Source organism: Varroa destructor, unplaced genomic scaffold, assembly GCF_002443255.2.
Source record: "Varroa destructor unplaced genomic scaffold, Vdes_3.0 BEIS01000006.1, whole genome shotgun sequence".
NCBI classification, from domain to species: Eukaryota; Metazoa; Arthropoda; class Arachnida; order Mesostigmata; family Varroidae; genus Varroa; species Varroa destructor.
The window spans coordinates 1,899,186-1,916,820 of record NW_019211459.1 but is presented as its reverse complement, the minus strand read 5'-3'; the positions used below and the strand labels follow the sequence as shown (position 1 = coordinate 1,916,820).

At 41.9% G+C, this 17,635-nt stretch overlaps 1 protein-coding gene and 1 long non-coding RNA gene across 13 annotated transcripts in view; both read left to right on the top strand.

Annotated features, from left to right (window-relative positions):
* Positions 1-1,343: 1,343 nt before the first annotated feature.
* LOC111253065 (uncharacterized) lies at positions 1,344-12,003 on the top strand. Of its 10 annotated transcripts, none has more exons than XM_086992562.1 (4): positions 1,344-2,744; positions 6,649-7,026; positions 8,759-8,872; positions 11,544-12,003. In XM_086992562.1, the coding sequence occupies exon 1, from the start codon at positions 1,344-1,346 to the stop codon at positions 2,715-2,717; it is 1,374 nt and encodes a 457-aa protein (XP_086848688.1). In that variant the 3' UTR covers positions 2,718-2,744; positions 6,649-7,026; positions 8,759-8,872; positions 11,544-12,003. The 10 variants fall into 10 exon arrangements, 7 of the variants coding, with proteins under 7 accessions (XP_086848688.1, XP_086848686.1, XP_086848687.1 ...); XM_086992560.1 differs by having other exon boundaries at positions 10,912-12,003; XM_086992561.1 differs by having other exon boundaries at positions 8,737-8,872; positions 10,912-12,003.
* A 974-nt stretch (positions 12,004-12,977) lies between these two features.
* LOC147754723 (uncharacterized) overlaps positions 12,978-17,635 on the top strand; it is a 10,563-nt gene continuing 5,905 nt past the window's right edge. Inside the window, exons 1-2 of one of the 3 annotated variants that reach the window (XR_015330253.1) lie at positions 12,978-13,262; positions 16,909-17,185. This is a non-coding gene — a long non-coding RNA (uncharacterized LOC147754723). Of the gene's footprint in view, positions 13,263-16,650; positions 17,186-17,635 lie in introns of those variants that run through there. The other 2 variants (XR_015330251.1, XR_015330252.1) reach the window with 2 other exon arrangements.

Here is a 17,635-nt window from a genome sequence, read left to right as displayed (position 1 = left end):
AAAAGTGCCGACGGAAAACGAGCCTGATTTTTCTAATCAAAACACCAACTATGACGAGCCGGTGTATGAAGAGACTATTATCTCTTATCCACCGCTTGGACTTGAAAAGTTTGATTTAGGCACTAAGGATCGTACTCACACGTCAGCGAATGGCAGTAACATTCGTGGTGAATCAGATAGTGCGAACCCTGCCGGAAATTCACTGAAAAATAATGTACTGGAATCGAATATAGAGAGGTATCTCCAAAATGAAGTGCCTTTCAGATCTAAAGACTCTGCAGTAGATACTCGACTTGAAACATCCGGACCAGTTAGGCAAGCGCAGCCTGTAAATCCCATTGAAGTGGCGTCAATAGAAAAACTCAATATATCTGCAAAGCGTATTGGTGGCTTATCGAAGACGGAAACCGATAGAGTGTTCGTGGAACTAAACGACACCACAACGCGACAGGCTCAGTTGGAAAACTTTAGCGCCTCAGCGAAAGAAGATGTCAGCCCTCAAGCAGATACACGGGCGAGTGAAGAACTTCTTTACGACTGTGAATCACCAGCATCTCAGCCTGTTCGAGAGTTATTCTCGAAAAAAATTTTTATAAGCTCATCTACAAGTCCTATAGATCCGATTTCAAAAGAACCTGTTGAGCTAATCAAACTCGACCATGTCACATTTTCAGACAAGCGGGAAGCAATTCCAGTTGAGCAAGTATCTACTGAAGCAGATGAGGAGTCCCAAAGCCCCACTGAAACTACATCCACAGGAGATGAGGTGCCTGATAAGAGTTCTGAGATTTTCCTCTCGCCAAAGGAAGATTCGCCTCAAAGCGTTAATCAGCCTAGGATAGTTGCCGGCATAAACCACGGTCAAGATAACACCGATAAGATGGAAGATTCTCCTCAAAGCGTTGATCAGCCACGGATAATTTCCGGCATGAACCACGGTGAAGATAATGCCGAGAAGATGGAAGATTCGCCTCAAAGCGTTGAGCAGCCACGGATAATTTCCGCATGAACCACGGTGAAGATAATGCCGAAAGATGGAAGATTCGCCTCAAAGCGTTGAGCAGCCAAGGATAATTTCCGGCATGGACCACGGTGAAGATAACGCCGATAAGATGGAAGATTCCCCTCAAAGCGTTGATCAGCCAAGGATAATTTCGGGCATGGACCACGGTGAAGATAAGCCGATAAGATGGAAGATTCCCCTCAAAGCGTTGATCAGCCACGGATAATTTCCGGCATGGATCACGGTGAAGATAACGCCGATAAGGTGGAAGATTCGCTCAAAGCGTTGACCAGCCAAGGATCATTTCGGCGTGGACCACGGTGAAGATAACGCCGATAAGATGGAAGATTCCCCTCAAAGCGTTGATCAGCCACGGATAATTTCCGGCATGGACCACGGTGAAGATAACGCCGATAAGGTGGAAGATTCGCCTCAAAGCGTTGATCAGCCAAGGATCATTTCCGGCGTGGACCACGGTGAAGATAACGCCGATAAGGTGGAAGATTCCCCTCAAAGCGTTGATCAGCCAAGGATCATTTCCGGCGTGGACCACGGTGAAGATAACGCCGATAAGGTGGAAGATTCCCCTCAAAGCGTTGATCAGCCAAGGATCATTCCCGGCGTGGACCACGGTGAAGATAACACCGATAAGGTGGAAGATTCCCCTCAAAGCGTTGACCAGCCAAGGATCATTTCCGGCGTGGACCACGGTGAAGATAACGCAGATAAGATGGAAGATAACCCTGCGTTAACTATAGATACTCCCTATAAAGGAATAAGCGGCATCTCCTCTGATTCGTCATCAGAAATTAGTGAGAACACAGAGCCAATAAACCCAATTACAGAGAGCGTTCCACCCGCAAAGTCCCTAAAGATGCGAATGCTTGATCAAGTCAATGTTCCTGTGTTGCCATTCGGAGGAAACCGTTTCGCAGAACTTAGCTTTAAAGTGCAGCCTAATGGCCATACGCGTATGATACTTAACGAAATAATGGCTATTATTCGTGAGGAAGCGATGCCTCCAAATGAAAGTATCGATGTGGCTGAAGGCGATAAAGTTACGCCAGGAACTTCAAATCTGCAATACACAGGCTTTTCCAGGGATCGTCAACTGATGATGCCTGAAATTTTTGCCGAAAAGCGCACGTCTGCTGAGCCATATCTGTCAATGCTGTCACAGTCCAGAAATGGAATCCCACATAATGCTATTCACAATACCTCTGTTATCACTGACGTTTTCCATAGCGGCGAAAAGATTCTGATGCCAGATGCACCAACGATTATTATGCAGGTGCCGCCTCCTGCGACACCTGTTGCTCGATTTGCTCTTCGCAAAATTCCTAGCAACATCAATATTCCAAGCGTTTACGACATCCTTAATCCTGAGGAACGTAAACAAAACAACGGGTTCACGAGCGTCATTGACAATGTCTCTGGCCGGGCTATTGTAACCTTGCCTCTGTTGCCACTGCGAGCACTGTCCCCAATCCAGCAGAGCTATTACCGCTACAATAGGATCCAACCTTTCTCGCCCCTACAGGTTAGCCAAAATGGAAGTTTCCAGCCGTCTAAGCCTCAAATTCCCAGTCTGTACCCAGGCCAGTTTCAATCAGCAGCGTATCTGCCTCCTCCAGCGTCTGGCTATGAGCGTCTATTCCCACAGAGTTATCCAACGCCCCAGGGCAGCATTTTCTACATTAACACCACGCGCTGAGCTTTGCCAGTTGGAATAGCAACAAAGGTATTATCGCCTGTTTTTCCATTTCTTAAGTTTACTAAATGGCGTATAAACATAACGCACACATATATATGTATATATAATCGGTGCTTGACAGCAAACGTGTGCTAGAGGTGATGGTGTAGTAGTCTCATAGTTTGACTTAGTTGTGGTATGAAAGCGAAACAAGACCTTAAAGTTGACCAGGCATTGAGGTCATACGACTCAGTATAATACTGGGCTTCTAATTAGATAACGAAGAGCCACAGAGTATCTTACAGGAAAGTTTAAGCATTTGTAGTATAATCCCAGAGACCAAAATAGATGGCCACCAAACTATACTGTTATTTCGGTAAACGTGTTTCACTGCCAAAGTGCAATCCCCGGCAGATGTTACATCCGATAATATAGCTACCTACCTACCAAATCTTTCAATCATTGATTGAAACGAAAATGGCCACGTTATAGCACTTAGCTACTAGAAACGTCGTAGTTGATCAAATGTTCTATTGTATAACATAATATTACATCAATAGGGCAAGACTTTCCCGCTTGTTCCTTCTTTTTTTCGTTTGGCAATTTTCCGGTGAGGTTTTACAACAATTAGCCAATGCACGACATTGCGTTGTTGTGCTCCCTTCTATGTGCTTGAAACATCGCGGGCACGCGCGGTTTATGGGGAGGTGACAACTTTTTTGTCGCTTGTCGCAAACAAGTAGAATACGATCACATGTTTCCTTTAGACTATTATACATGTTACACTATTGAAATATATAAATGGCCACATTTTGTATGAATGGTCGAATACACAACCGTAGACATCAGACTTTGTAGGGACAATATTTTGTCGTCGTAAAAAACCGATAATCATATCGATATGTTTCCATCCAAGCAAACGGCATTGAAACTTTCGCGCCATCATCATCCAAACCGCATTGGATTGAATGATCATCTGCTTCAGGTTAAGTAAAGCCATCTACCCAAAACTACCATTTAGATATAGATTTGTCAGTTGGTTTTCTTCTGAGTGGTAGATATAGTGGCAATGCGGTACCGATATGCGTGACAACAGTGTCATTGCGCAGCTGGCTGAAGTATGGCTCATTATTATTGCTTACCGGAGCATATAAAAGCTCGGCCAAGATTACGTTTTTGTTACGTAACATAACGCCAGACGTAAGCCAGACTGCGTTGTCGTTCGGTGAGCCTTCCAGCTTAAATAAGACCATTCATAGGTTTTACCTAGGTGTGGGTATTCACTGCTAGTAAAAGCAATGAGGGTCCCAGGATCGGGCAGCCTACCCGCAATTTAACGATCAGCTATTCGTCCGCCGCCTTTGTTTTGCTCAGCTGCATTTAATCTTGTGGAATATTATCCATCAATTTACGTGCGGCCTCATTTTATTATGTGTGTGCTTTTCATATTGCCACAACAGAATACAAAAGCTAATAAAACCTTTTTGTCACCCCTATCGGTGATGGTTTTAGCCATATACATCTTCCGTGACACTCGGACGGGGCGCACACGACGGGATTCTCTAATAGTATTCCATTTTCGGACGGTAGATAGCGATAGAAAAGCTTGGTGCTACCTGTGTTTCTTTTCTTATTTCTTTATCGAATGGATGTAATCGATCGTTCTTGTAGTGCTCACAATTGCTCACATGATTACGCTCATGACATCCTGATGCGGTCCGGCACGTTTGTGAATGCCTGGGAAAATCCATTAGTCGTTCATATTTAGAACAAATTAGACAGCAGGGTGCACATGGGTAAAGAGATGCGCGTGCGCATGCGCGTGCATAAGACCCAACGTACAACTTCATCCCTAGTGGCTTATTACTCGTAGTAACTGTGACGATGCCGAGGAGGCGATGAAGTTGCGCCGTTCGTTCGTTCGTTCGTTCGTTCGCTTTCTGCTCGCAATTTATCGCCGTCAAAGTGGACAAATTGTGAATACGTGTGTGCCGGTCTGTGCGTGGTGTGATCCTGTATTCGGAACGACGCTAATGATAATGTTCTTGGCATTTATCCTAGCAAGCACCCTACCGATGCTAGTTGTCCTTAACACTGCCGTTGTTTTGTGCTCATGCAATGCGACTGCATGTAACTAGGGGCAAAACAAAAAAAACTAACTAAATCAGGCATGGTAACAGACGTTGTTAATGCTGTTGGAAAAGCAACGCAATTTGTAGTGATTTCCGTCATTTTTTTCGTTTCATGATTTACTTGCCCCTTTCGAACCGAGGTCATAATTCCATTTTCTGGCTGATGAATGAAACTTGTAAAAAAAAAAAGTCTTAAAACGGCGGCCATATGTGGAAGGGGCCTGCTCTCTTAATCGGGACAATGGATTTCGGTGTACCGGACAGAAACTGTGCATGAAACAAAAAGAATCCACAGGTATTATAAACCAACAAAAACCATTTAAACAGCACAGGAGGGTAGGAGCCAGTTGCCATAGTACCGTCATGACAGTACTAAGCATAATTTACAACAGCAGCAAGTGGGGTCGGTACTTCCTCTGGGCTCGTTCGATCTCCCTTAGCTCGTCCGCCAGGCAAGAGCCAGGCATGTGTAGCACATCTTTTGAATCGGTCGAGTCATGGGTCAAAAAGGCCGCTTCTATCTTTATCATATGGTGGCAATAATAACCACAATAGCGACCACAACGATCGAAACAATAATCGCAATAAGAAAAAGAAGCAGCAACAACATCAATGGTTATTGATGTATCGTCCAATATAAAGCCATCGCAATAGCGGTCTGCGTTGTCGTTGCCATTGATTGTCTGATTATTATGACGAGCCAACTGTTGTTGCTTAATTATGGCCGTCATTGATTTTGCTTTATTTAATTTTGTGATGGTGTAACGTGTGGCGTTGAGCTCTAAGCATCTGCCCTTAGAACGCTCGGCCGGCATGGGGCTCCAGCGCGTAGAGCCTGCAAGTGATATTCGCTGAATATTTGATAGTGCCGGTTGGCTATAAGGGTCCGCTGATCGATTTGGGAATTCATTTATCTATTAGTACTCATGTTCAAAATGTTTTCTGGGTAAATCACACGATCGACCAACCGCTGACAGTCACTCTATAAAGTATGGAACATATATTTTACGATACCATAACTTCAGATACCTATAGCAGCGGGTAACATCTCTAGAATGACTAAGTTTGTGACCTTTACACGAACTGCAAATTGTACTGCATTATACGGGGCTCATCGATTCCTTCGATACCGTGCAGTAATAGCTCATATTAGCGCACGGCTTAATAAGAGCAGTTCCTTGGTTGTAAAAATGGCTTAGATTTCCGTTGTTGGATTTATGGCCTTTACCGATCAGAAGTTCTATCATTGAAATCAAGCTAAGTCAGCTGAAGTTAGCGCGAGACATATGTCGACAGGGGCCATTCAATATTTCGGAACAACAACGAATGCTCTCTTATCGTTCCATGATTTGCCTGGGCATAGCAAGCTAACGTATAACTAGGACGTGTTTATTCGATATAGTTTCACAGGTAACTAGGGAAGTGTAACTTAAAATTTGCTTTAAATTTAATGGAAAACGTCTGGTAAAAGGTCTAGTAAAAGCAAGTGTTAATTGCGTACTCTGAAAGCTAGATCTGATCATTCTACTTAGGCCAGGTTCGTTGATATCAGATATGAAGTCAATGGCATCTAACAGGGATGCTATCATTCTATTCCCTAGTCTGTGCACATGTTATGCTCATATGGACGACGCGGCTGTGGTAACGCGAAAAATAATTAAAAAATATATATATATTCTTCTTTTATATATCGTTGTAAAAGTTAAGGAAATAGGTGATTCGGTTTCTAATGATATCGGAAAGGGGCGGACTTTACGAGTCCGATTTCCCGGATCATTTTTTAATGTTAAAACTGTATGTATGTGTGTATATGGTCTCAGTTTCCAGATTTACGATCGTCTCATAGGCACGTCGACAACACAGAGAACAGATCAATGACAGCAAGTTTGCTTTTGCTTCGGCGATAGACATCCTTGAACGGCCTTAATCAGACAAAAAATGGAATGTCGTTTTATCGAATGTAAGAGGAGATACCATCTCGGCGCTCCAAAATAAATTTTGGCTGACGCCGAGCAATGGGCAGCGAAAAACAGTACTATCGCTGGCGACAGCAGCATCAGCAATGACAACCATGATAGCCCCACTTGACGGCGGTCTATCGGCCCAACGTTTTCACAGTCAACAGAAACAGGCAACACAAGCGGTCCTTCCGTACGTTTCATTACCCCAGTGGGGTTCCGTGAAACTATAATTTTAAGGTACAGTATTTTTGCATCTGCTTTGTCGAGCGCACTTGCGATAGAAAACTTCTTAATGCCTACATCGGACGTAAAAGTCGAAACGTTTAATCATTTGTAGCGGAAAATGATGTTGATACACAGAATAGATATGCAATGATGGATTAAATCTATATATTTGATTTAAATTTAGCTGACGGTAGCCCCAGCAAGCATCGTATGCTTGTCAAGGATGTAGCAATGCGGTAGCGATGAAGCATTTCCGCATCGTTGAGTGTTTCCTCCTGGTCAATCCTTATTACGAATTAGTAATTGGGCCTCCATGTTCTCTAAGCATAGCAAGAAGAATAACACATAAAAACATTTCAAATTATATCAGGTAACCCACACTCTAGACAACATAACTTGTTATCCAGTGTTTAGAAGTAGTTCTTAATTTTGATTTTCGTCCAGCCTGAAGATAGAAGAAACTTTCCGCTAAGGTAATCGATCAAATGTTTGTTCGGTTGTTTGTTAAATCGCTATAGCAAGAGCATTTGCTTTATAAACGACAAGATCTTTTATTTGCATCTGGTATACTTACGTTAGAAATAACCGAAAAGGTTATCATTATACGGCGAAGCAATAAGGTGAGAGGTAAAGTGCTCTAGGCATCATTCTAAGCATGAATACGATCCGTCTGTGGTCAATAAACCACTAAAAAATTTTCCGAAATTCACTGTCACTAAGTTTGTGTGCACAGTTATATTGCAGTTGATGGTTTACAAAGCTAAGTCACCCCTCGAAACAAATGTCATCGCCACCCCACACTCTACAAACAGTAATAAGTTCTTTAACCATGTAGCATGTCCGACTTTACCAGTTTGAACCGTGGACTCCTCCTCGAAAGCGATATTGTAAACGGGCATTTTTTCGTTCGTGTTTCGCAAACGGAGAACCACGTAGATACGTAGAGGTCTAACGCACTCTCTACAATGTATGAAGAGGTTCTCTATAAACAAGGAATCCCGTTTATAGTAGATTCACAGAGATAAATAGCTGAGCTACCGTTGTTACGAAAGCATTTTTCGAACAGACGATATTAAGGCTTCCCAGTCAGTAGCCAAGTCTCGTGCAGAAATTCGAACTAATTCCCGTTTGCTTGGACTAAAATGATCGAATTTTCTAGACGTCCAAAGGCCAGTACAAGTCAATATTGAGCTATCGTTCTGAATCGCAAACATCGCTTTAACTTAGCCGTAATAACTTTAATGACTGATGACCTTTGTCTTTTATAGCAGTAGCTTGAAGAAATCTGCACGATGGCTCTTCTATTGTTTGGCCTGCTTTTCGGTCTTATCCGATGTTGAATAATTTGAACTTCTTTTAATCAATTTTTTCTCCTTCCGTTTGTTAGAGTATAACCCCGCCGGAAATCGGCTTGATTAAATGCGAACGTAGAGATAATTTACTGGTGGGGGGTATTTACAAATGTTCCACTTGATTCGTAAATCGTCCCTGTGGTGGTCCTATTATCAAGAGGAGACTCAGTAAGAGATGTAGCCAAAAATGTAGTTGACGTAGCAGAAAATCCACGAGATCGTTAATAGAGGCAAAAGTCCGCTGAATCAAAGAAAAGTCCTGGGTGGGAAGGCGTAGAAGTCTCTACAGCGTTGGTATTCAATCCTTGGTGGTGCAATTAAAACAATTATATTCCTAGTTATCATCGAATTGACTTTTATTCGTACGTAGGATCTTTCGACTCGTCTTGCAGAATGCCCTGCTTGCTACCTCTGGCAGTGTCAAGCCCACTTTAGAAAAAAGTGTGACCTATCAGCAGGCACGAACGGGACCGCGAACGCGCGACTATGCACCTGTAGCTTTTACGGTAAACGAATATTCATCATTGATTTATTTAGCATGAGTTTATTACTTGCCTATTTTTGGATAAATGATCATTTCCGACTGTGCCATATTATGATCATTATCATCATCACCGTCGTAGTCAGCATAATCATCATCATCATCGTCGTCGTCGACCGTTGCTGTTGGTGAGCGGTCATTGCAGAGGCAATCAATTTCCTTATTATAAAAATTCGGTTATTTCCAAATGCGTGCTCGTATATATATATATATATTGACCGCTGACGGATAGTCGCGACAGCATCAGCGGTGTTACGGTTTCATTATTCATGATAGAAAACGACCCGATTTTAATTTTTTTTTTTTTTTTTTTTTTTTTTTTTTGTAGAAGTGCCCTATAAGAAGAATGCTACAGAAACATACTAGATTCCATATCCAGAAATTGAAATCAAAATGTGGGTAACATAGACTTACAATTTACACCTTCCGATAGAACGCCGGAACAAACCGTTAACATCCGTCGATAATATTACTGTCTGCGAATTGTTCCGCGTCGTATTCATTATGGCCCCCATAGAAAATTGCCTTTTTTGTTGGCCATTCAAGCACACACCGTGCGATTGCATCGGCGACAGAACTATATCAAAAGTGCCCCCGGCTTTTCGTTTCATTCAGGTGCGGTCAAAAAAAAGTGACCTACTAGCGGGCCCGCACTAATTGGTTAGTCAATAGGCCATTATCAGCGAGGCCTGAAAGCCCTCTCTCCTCCCCATTCTCCCCTTCCCCATTTTGCCTTTTCCTATTCGACTTCCTTCTGTTTGACGGGCAAGTATGCGTGGAGATCTGCGCTTCTCTTCGTAGCAATTCACTGTTATTCGATGAGTATGCGGAACTGCGAAGCCTTGGATTTTATCTATCTGATAGCTAAATCCGCTTGTACATTAACTTGCATCAGTAACCCCTCAATAATGACTTGTCGATTTTTGCCATGGTAGGTTCTAGCGCTTGCAAGGGCATCAGTAGACCAGAAAATAGTCTCTGCACCGTTGAGAAATTTTTGGTTGAGCAAAATGATGAGTAGTGTATAGGAATCAGGAATCCGGATAGATTTCTGGTCAGAAGGGATTGGTTTACGTTGTAAGCCCTGTTGAAGCAGTCCCCACATTCGATTCTTCTGATCAATGCTTATTGACGCTGACTAGCAAGATCGATTCTGTCTGGGAAAACGAGGGCAGCGATAAGTGTAAATAGATTCACGGTTCAAATTTAGCCATTCTTTAGCTGCTAGCTAGGTTTTTCGCACTGGTTATGCTTGTTTTATTTGAACGACGTTTATATGAACTACGAAATCCTGCGGAACAAAAGGTCAGAAAATTTCGAAAGATATCAAGCTATAACAACATGGTCACGACACAATGACGATAACACTAGCGACACGAACACATCGTGCAGCATAACGATGTAAGAAATTTTGCCGGGATCAAGACGAACATCCCAGTTTCGTATTTAATGCTCACAATTGGCGGTCGCGCGTAAAAGGAGAGATACGATAGCGCAAATATTGATCCTCCAATCACTCGCCTTGTATCGTTTCCATACGTGACACGTGAGTGATGAAACGTTTGAAATTGACAAAACTATGTGTCACTGCTCGATCACCAATGGCTAAGATGCAGCCCGAAAAACACCATGATAATAAACACTATGGGTCGTCATCGTTGTAGCACTTCGTTACTAATGATGAACAAAAACAACACCATCTTCAGCAGCGTTATCTGGATTAACATGCCTTTAGGTAACAGTTAATAGACACGTCAGAGTACCCTTATAAAAAATTATTAGATAAATACCTAGATCGATAGATAATTATCATTTAACCCCGCTTCGCCGAGTCTCGATGAAGCTGGGGCCTACGAGATGTAGAGAGAAACTAAGCAAATTAGTGTACACCGTCCGAAGGTTTACTCCTCTGGGACGCCGTAATCGAGCCTCGTAACCGGCGAACGATCTTGCCTACTAAGTACCGTATTGCAAATATGGTTGTCGTCCAATTTTTGCTTTTAGTTCAACGGTGGTAGGTTTGTTCCTACGCGAACATTTGCACACATCGTGCAACGCTACGTACAAAGCGACTGATGGCCAACGCTACTCAGAATCAATACGGATGGTCACGTATCAGAACAAATTCTACCCGCGCGTTGAGGTGAGGTGCACACGGAAGAAATAGAGAGCACATCAGACCGATCATCGAATGGCTGTGCCTCACTGTCTACCATAAATCAAGCACACAACCGAACACATACATAAACGCAATTTCATCTAACTAATATTGTTAGTAGAATGTTGAGCGTACCTGCAAGGATTTTGTCTCTGCTTAACATTTAACCTGTTCTACTTCTGCCAATCTATTGTAGGTTAGTGCTTATCGGAATAACACGGTAATCTGAGTATTTCTATTATGTTACAAGTGTATTTCTATATATTAGCATCAGGTCGAGGTCTAAGTAGAGTTGAGTGTTGCCTTCGCAATGGGCCGAAGCCTTATTTTCGAGGGAGGGAGGGAGGGGGGGAGGGAGAGAGAGTGTGAGTGTGAGTGTGTGTGTCTGTGTGTGTGTGTGTGTGAGAGAGAGAGAGAGAGAGAGAGAGAGGTAGAAACAAAGCGTTTTTCCCGTAGCAGCGGCTGTTCACGTTTGCAGATGATGCGCAATGCGCATGACAAGGTCGGAGGTCACCTCATTGAGGCATGCACAGACGGTGCCCAGCGGATGTTGCAAAATGAGACCTGAAAGTTGTAGCATATACGTTGAACATGTATATATACATATCTAGTTTCGAAATTATGCGAAAACATCGACTGGACAGATTGGAAGTTAACCCCACTGCGAGCATGTACATATAGTAAAATAGCATCAATTTGAATAATAGTAATGAATATAATAATGGTATTAATGCAACAGAGTTCAAGTACATAATGACGACTATGTGCTAGCAACATCGGGGACAAGATCATATCATAGCTATCGAATAGAAGTTATACGAGCAACTAAAATATACCTAGAACTTTTGCCGGAACGCCTACACGCAAGCAAGGGAGTGATGTAATTACTGATTATATGTTTCAGCGTTTGACAATAAATTTAGTAGCGTATCATAGAACAGTGTGTCTTTTCTCCAACTTAACCTATGCTACTACGGAAAGTAATAATAATGTATATTCAATGAATAGTAAGATAATGAACAGATAATGTAATTAAAAGAATTGCAACTTGTCTTAGGTCGAACTTACAACTTCCGCTTAGGCTTGTGGCAACATCGAGCAAAGAGCGTCGAACCCTCCTCTACCTATATCTAATTCGTTTTTATCTACTGAAACATCTAACTGCGGCTATACATTCCATCTAAAATCAATTTTATGGTGCGAAAAACACTTGCTGTGGGGGGGAGTCTATTGAAATTGAATAAAGCGTTGACTAGGCAGCACTCCTGGTTTGTCTACCGAGCTCAGCAACAGGAGTATTTCGTCTATTACATTGAATTGTAATAATATACACAAAAAGTAGTACAGTTTAATGAAATTGATTAAGAAATTTTCCAACATCTGTCGGTATTAGTTTGCATGCGCCAAAGCAGATAAAAATCGTGCCAAAATTCAGACGTTGCCTTTAAAAAAATTACGTCGATAGACTTTCCGACGCCCGCTCATCAAGTAGGACCTAATTGAGGTCTAGCTCGACCGATACTTACAGGATGTCGTCCTCCTCTTCCTGCCTGCCTGCCTATCTGCACTCATCCATTCACAAACGAACTTCATGCCAACCCAGCCCAACGATCCCCGTTATTTCGTCAACATATGGCCAGTGTACCACTGCTGATAGCATCAAAACTATTAGTAGAGTCAAAAGCAAGGAAATAAGTGTTACTCGGCCTATGGCTAGACCGAGTTTGTAATATCTATGGATCGAGCTCTTACTATTCCTTCATTTAACGGAAAAATTTAATAACTAGAATTTTTACGAAAATGACTACTTACATAGCGGAACGACTAACGAGAGAGGGAGAGGGGGTGGGGAGAGAGAGAGAGAGAGAGAGAGAGAGAGAGAGAGAGAGAGCAATCGATACGTTATGGCAGAAAAGAGTTCCTTCGTTTGCACGACAACATTTCGATTGTAAGGAAATCTTGATGTTATTTAAAAGATACGCTACGCTACGGATCAGTTATGCAACAAAATGAACTCTGAAATCATGTCGATGCCGCTGTCCAAGAAGATGTTGGAACGTACGTATAAAAAGCAATGGAGAGCTATGAGTGAACGCTACAAAAAGCAAATGCCCTGGATATATATTCGGTTCGGAAGTGAACGGCCAGTGAGGCGGCAGCCAAAGAAAAACCATCCTTTTATAACTAATAAATAGATGTAAGTATACAATGATACTTTCCAAATATGCCATTCGAATGGTCCTAATCCTACATATGCAAGTGCCTGTTAATAGGTAACCTTATTTAATAACTCGTGCCGGTAATCGCTCAGTTGTTTCGTCCGGTCAACATGCTATCTGATTCCCTTCAACTTATATGTATATAAAATTGTTTATCTTGATACAATTAGTAGAGAGTAATATTGAAACCACAATTGATTGACGTTCACTGTTACACGTTTTTGAGGAACGTTCGAAAAAACAGCCAGTCTGCAAGATATAATACTTTCTGGCGACCAGTAATCTAAATGAGTCAGCGACATGCGTACTTATAAGTGACGAACCAGAACTACAAAATTTGCAGCGGGTTATACTGAGGGACATTTCTCCATTCTTTCGATTTGGCAGCATCAGGTGTTAGTTAGCTCTGAGGTCCCTCGGACAGAAACTAGAAAATGGTCAGCTTTGGCGCAAAGAGTCCCGATTAACTGCCTATAGAACGATTTAGTGTTTGTTCCATTCTGCTTTGTTGGTTAGCGGGTCCATGACGCGCCACATACGGAGCCACTTTGGCGCTGCCACCCGACAACCATCACAGACTAAGTTGATGATCTTTAGGCGAAAAGATAGACACGACTCATTTCAAGCGATGTCGTCATCTTCAAACGCATATCGATAGCACACGCTAAAAAAGAAAGAGAAAAAAATGTTCTGCATAGAAAGTGGGTAGCCATTTTTTTCATATCTATCATTCCATAGTAGCAGTTAGTCTGCTACTCGCACAATGATGGAAGCCCAGAAAAGAGTTCAGAGGTAACCTTTGCTCGTGGCCTGGAAACCACAAACTATTGACGAAGAACTACTAATACTACAGGTTTTGATCAGGTCAAATATTTAGCATATATACCCGCTGGCCAAATAGAGCTACTATTTGGCCAGCAGGTATCTAGAAATTAAAAAAACACAGTGTATATATTTGTTCATTCTACAAGTCGCCGATTTAAGTTGTCTATACCCTGTCTCTGTGGGAATAATCGTCAGATTGTCTATACTTGTATAAAAGATGTGTGTGTATCTGTCGCTCATCTCTCGCGTCCGTAGGCGGTACGATAGCCTTTCCATGATCGTCGGCAAACATCTACGATGCCACCTTAAAATGACGCACTGCCGATGTAAACTAACAAATTTATTTCAACAGCATTTTGGGCATACGAACGTACCAATATGATCGACACCTCCGCATGTAAAAAGGTGTGGCTCATTTGCTTGTAGATTGGTAAGACGCACGATGACAATTTCTTGAGAGTTGAAAATAAGGAAAAAAAACTTCCCGTATTACTTTTATTTAATCCATATAATGAGAAAATTTTGTTTAACACATATGTTCAAACTATTCAAATTGAATAGGTCTCTAAATACATATTTGCTATCTCCAGTAAGTGTGATACTATTTAAAAAAGCTAATTTCAATTACATACAAGTTGATATTTAAAAGAAGTAAAGTTTGTCGTTTTGAAACAACTGGCTTACTGGCACGAAGCTGAGTTATTTATTCTCCACGATTCCCAAGGGCAAAACCTGTGCTCTTTGGCACCACTTTCAATTAAATCTAATTGTGACTGTCACTTATTGGTAATTTGACGTCATGTTATCGTGAAAATTTTCCGGTCATCGATCTGCTTAGCGCACTATCGTCCGTCTCTAAGTTACAACTCGCTAACTTAGGTTAGGACTTGAATACTTATTTAATGTAAGTTTTAACCTAACCCATAATAATAATAATACCAACGAACATTTACCATCAAGCGTCTTGCAACAGATACAGCAGCGTATGTGTCGATATTATAATTTCTTCAACTTTAATTTTCAATGCCTTAACGATGTTTAGACGGTTATACGCAAACCTGGCATAAACCTCTATCAGACTTGAAGGCCACCTAGACAGAATAATAACGCCAAATAAGACATAAACAAAATCACCGCGCACCTACTCGTCTAATCACGGTTCAATGGATATTAAACAAAAATCGGACTAACTTGAATAAGTATCGAATCAGTCAAAGAAAATATTGACGATGCCTTTATCGGCTGCGTTACCGATTTGAATTCTTCCTGTGGCGCCTGTTATGCCCAGACCCAACTGGGTTTTCGTCCTGACCATCGTGGCGTGCACAGGGTACAGTCTAAGGACGTCTCCTGGCCACATCTTATCGCCATCTGATTTTGTCACACACCGTAGAAACTCAGGCAGAACCGCAATGCAGCCCTTCCCTTTTTTGTCAGGTTTAATAAATGAAGGTTGCAGAGATGCTTTGGGGTGTGACTCTCGGAACGAACGAGTTTCATCTTGATCACCATTTTTAGTGTTTTACGTCACTTGTGTCGTTTGCCAACATAACGGTTTTCATCGACTAGCCCAGTAGGTGCCCAACGGCTGTTCTTCTGTTAGAGGGTATCTGCACAGTATTTCTATAAGCCAGCCCTATTCTCTATTACAAAGTAAAGTGTTATAAAGAAGGACTCCTTCAAGCAGTCATTTAATAACAGAGATTGAAATACGACTGTAAACAAATAGAACATTGAGTGTGTCTTGAATCTGTTTTATGGGGGAGAACATCTCAGCTTTGTACAGTTCAAATCCAAATTTTCTCAATATATATAAACCAATGTCAATTTCAGCCCAGATGCATAAGTCCAGGCCAACATGCATGATTTACATGTTGAAGCCATCACAAAGCGAATGCGGGCCTGCGCTCGATAGTGAAGCTTTTTAATTCTAGATCTTTCTTATTCGCAGTTTACGTATGAAAACGTCTCTTGTTGTGTCCGAGGGGTACGTGTGTCGTTTCAAAGGTCAGCATTTCAATTAACTGACAGTAGCCTAATGTTAAATGGAAAACTCGGTTTTGGCTATTTCTGGCTAGCGTTTTATCTAAATGAATATCATGTAACTGTAGTAAAAGGGTGTCTATGCATATTTGTACATCTTATATACGCTGCCATAATGCCTTCTAGAAGCAAAAGTAAAACGAAGGACTAAAAGCAACATCGGAACGTATGTAATTACCACTCAACTAATAGCCACGACGTCCAAGGCTCGCGTGTCGGATAGGATATGTGGCCTTTAAGCGACTTAGCTAAAATAGTAAAAATTTAAACGCTGTTAATCTATTCTGCCTATTGTCGTGTATCAGCTTGACTCTTGCAGTGAATCTTGCAAACGCTTGTTATTGTTTGCTCATATTAACTTCCAGCATAGTCACTATCAATTTCTCATGGGACAGTATCGTCGTCATTGGGCAAACAGGTACCAGAAGCACCATAACAGCTATCCAAAGTCCATATAATAGACCTTAACTTGGCAGGGAGCTCCACCAGGCTTTACCGCTTGGGACTCTGTACAAGCACAATGAACGCAAAGTAGCCTTAATGGAAATATTCATTAAACACTTGACAAACCTGCTGCCGCTGCTCCTCGTTGTTCTGGCGCAGTGCTACAGAGAGAGTTGATCTCTGGCCCTTTCTGTCACAAACGACGATCGTTATATAATAATGCCGTAATATCATTCACGTTATTATTGCAATACTATCGTTCTCGTCATAAAAGCGGCCAAAGCTCTAATATCGTTTTCAACGTGTCAATAGAAGACCCACGTAGCGACCTTCCAGTGGCCGACACCTCAGACTGGACGGCGGTGATGACATTGACGGCATCAGCTGAACCGTGCAGACAACGGGCTAGTAAAGCAGTGAATTGTCGTTAATTCCTTCCATAACTATTTCCGCCTTGCGTTTATTAGCTTGCCCTTGATTTACATTATCACTGCCACCGCGTTCTACCTAGTTTTCATGACGTCTGAAAAGCACCCGTTTCAAGCACGTGGTGTACGCATAAACCAACACAAACGTGGCGCACACAACGGTAAGTACAAATCTAGTGTTATTTAGTACGATAAAATAAAAAGAGTGGCACGTTTAATGTATACGTTTTGCTTGAGACAACTATTGATTAAATCACCAGTGGCTCATCTCTTAATCTAATCGTTTCTAAATTTTATTTATTTCTGTGCTACATCTAGCCGTCCGTGTTTGTTGAGCGATAAGATCTGCACTAGTAAAACTCGATCGTCAACGCCGTAATTGCCGATGTTATACAAAGTTCGCCGTTAACAAAACACTGATAAGCTGTTCGTTCATTTAGCCGTCGCAGACGAAATTCGACTTTCCTACAGTTTTACAGATTAGCTAAAGGTCAATTCAGACGTGAGCTTTTAGAATTGTACGAAGCTTTGCGCGAGCTACAATGGAACGCGTGCTACAGGTGGATATTTGTGTCGCAAATACTGTTGCTTATTTTTCTGGAAACGGCAAA

What these genes read in the sequence shown, in the direction of transcription:
- LOC111253065 (XM_086992563.1), top strand. Translation starts at nt 1,344, where the DNA reads ATGGAAGATTCCCCTCAAAGCGTTGATCAGCCACGGATAATTTCCGGC.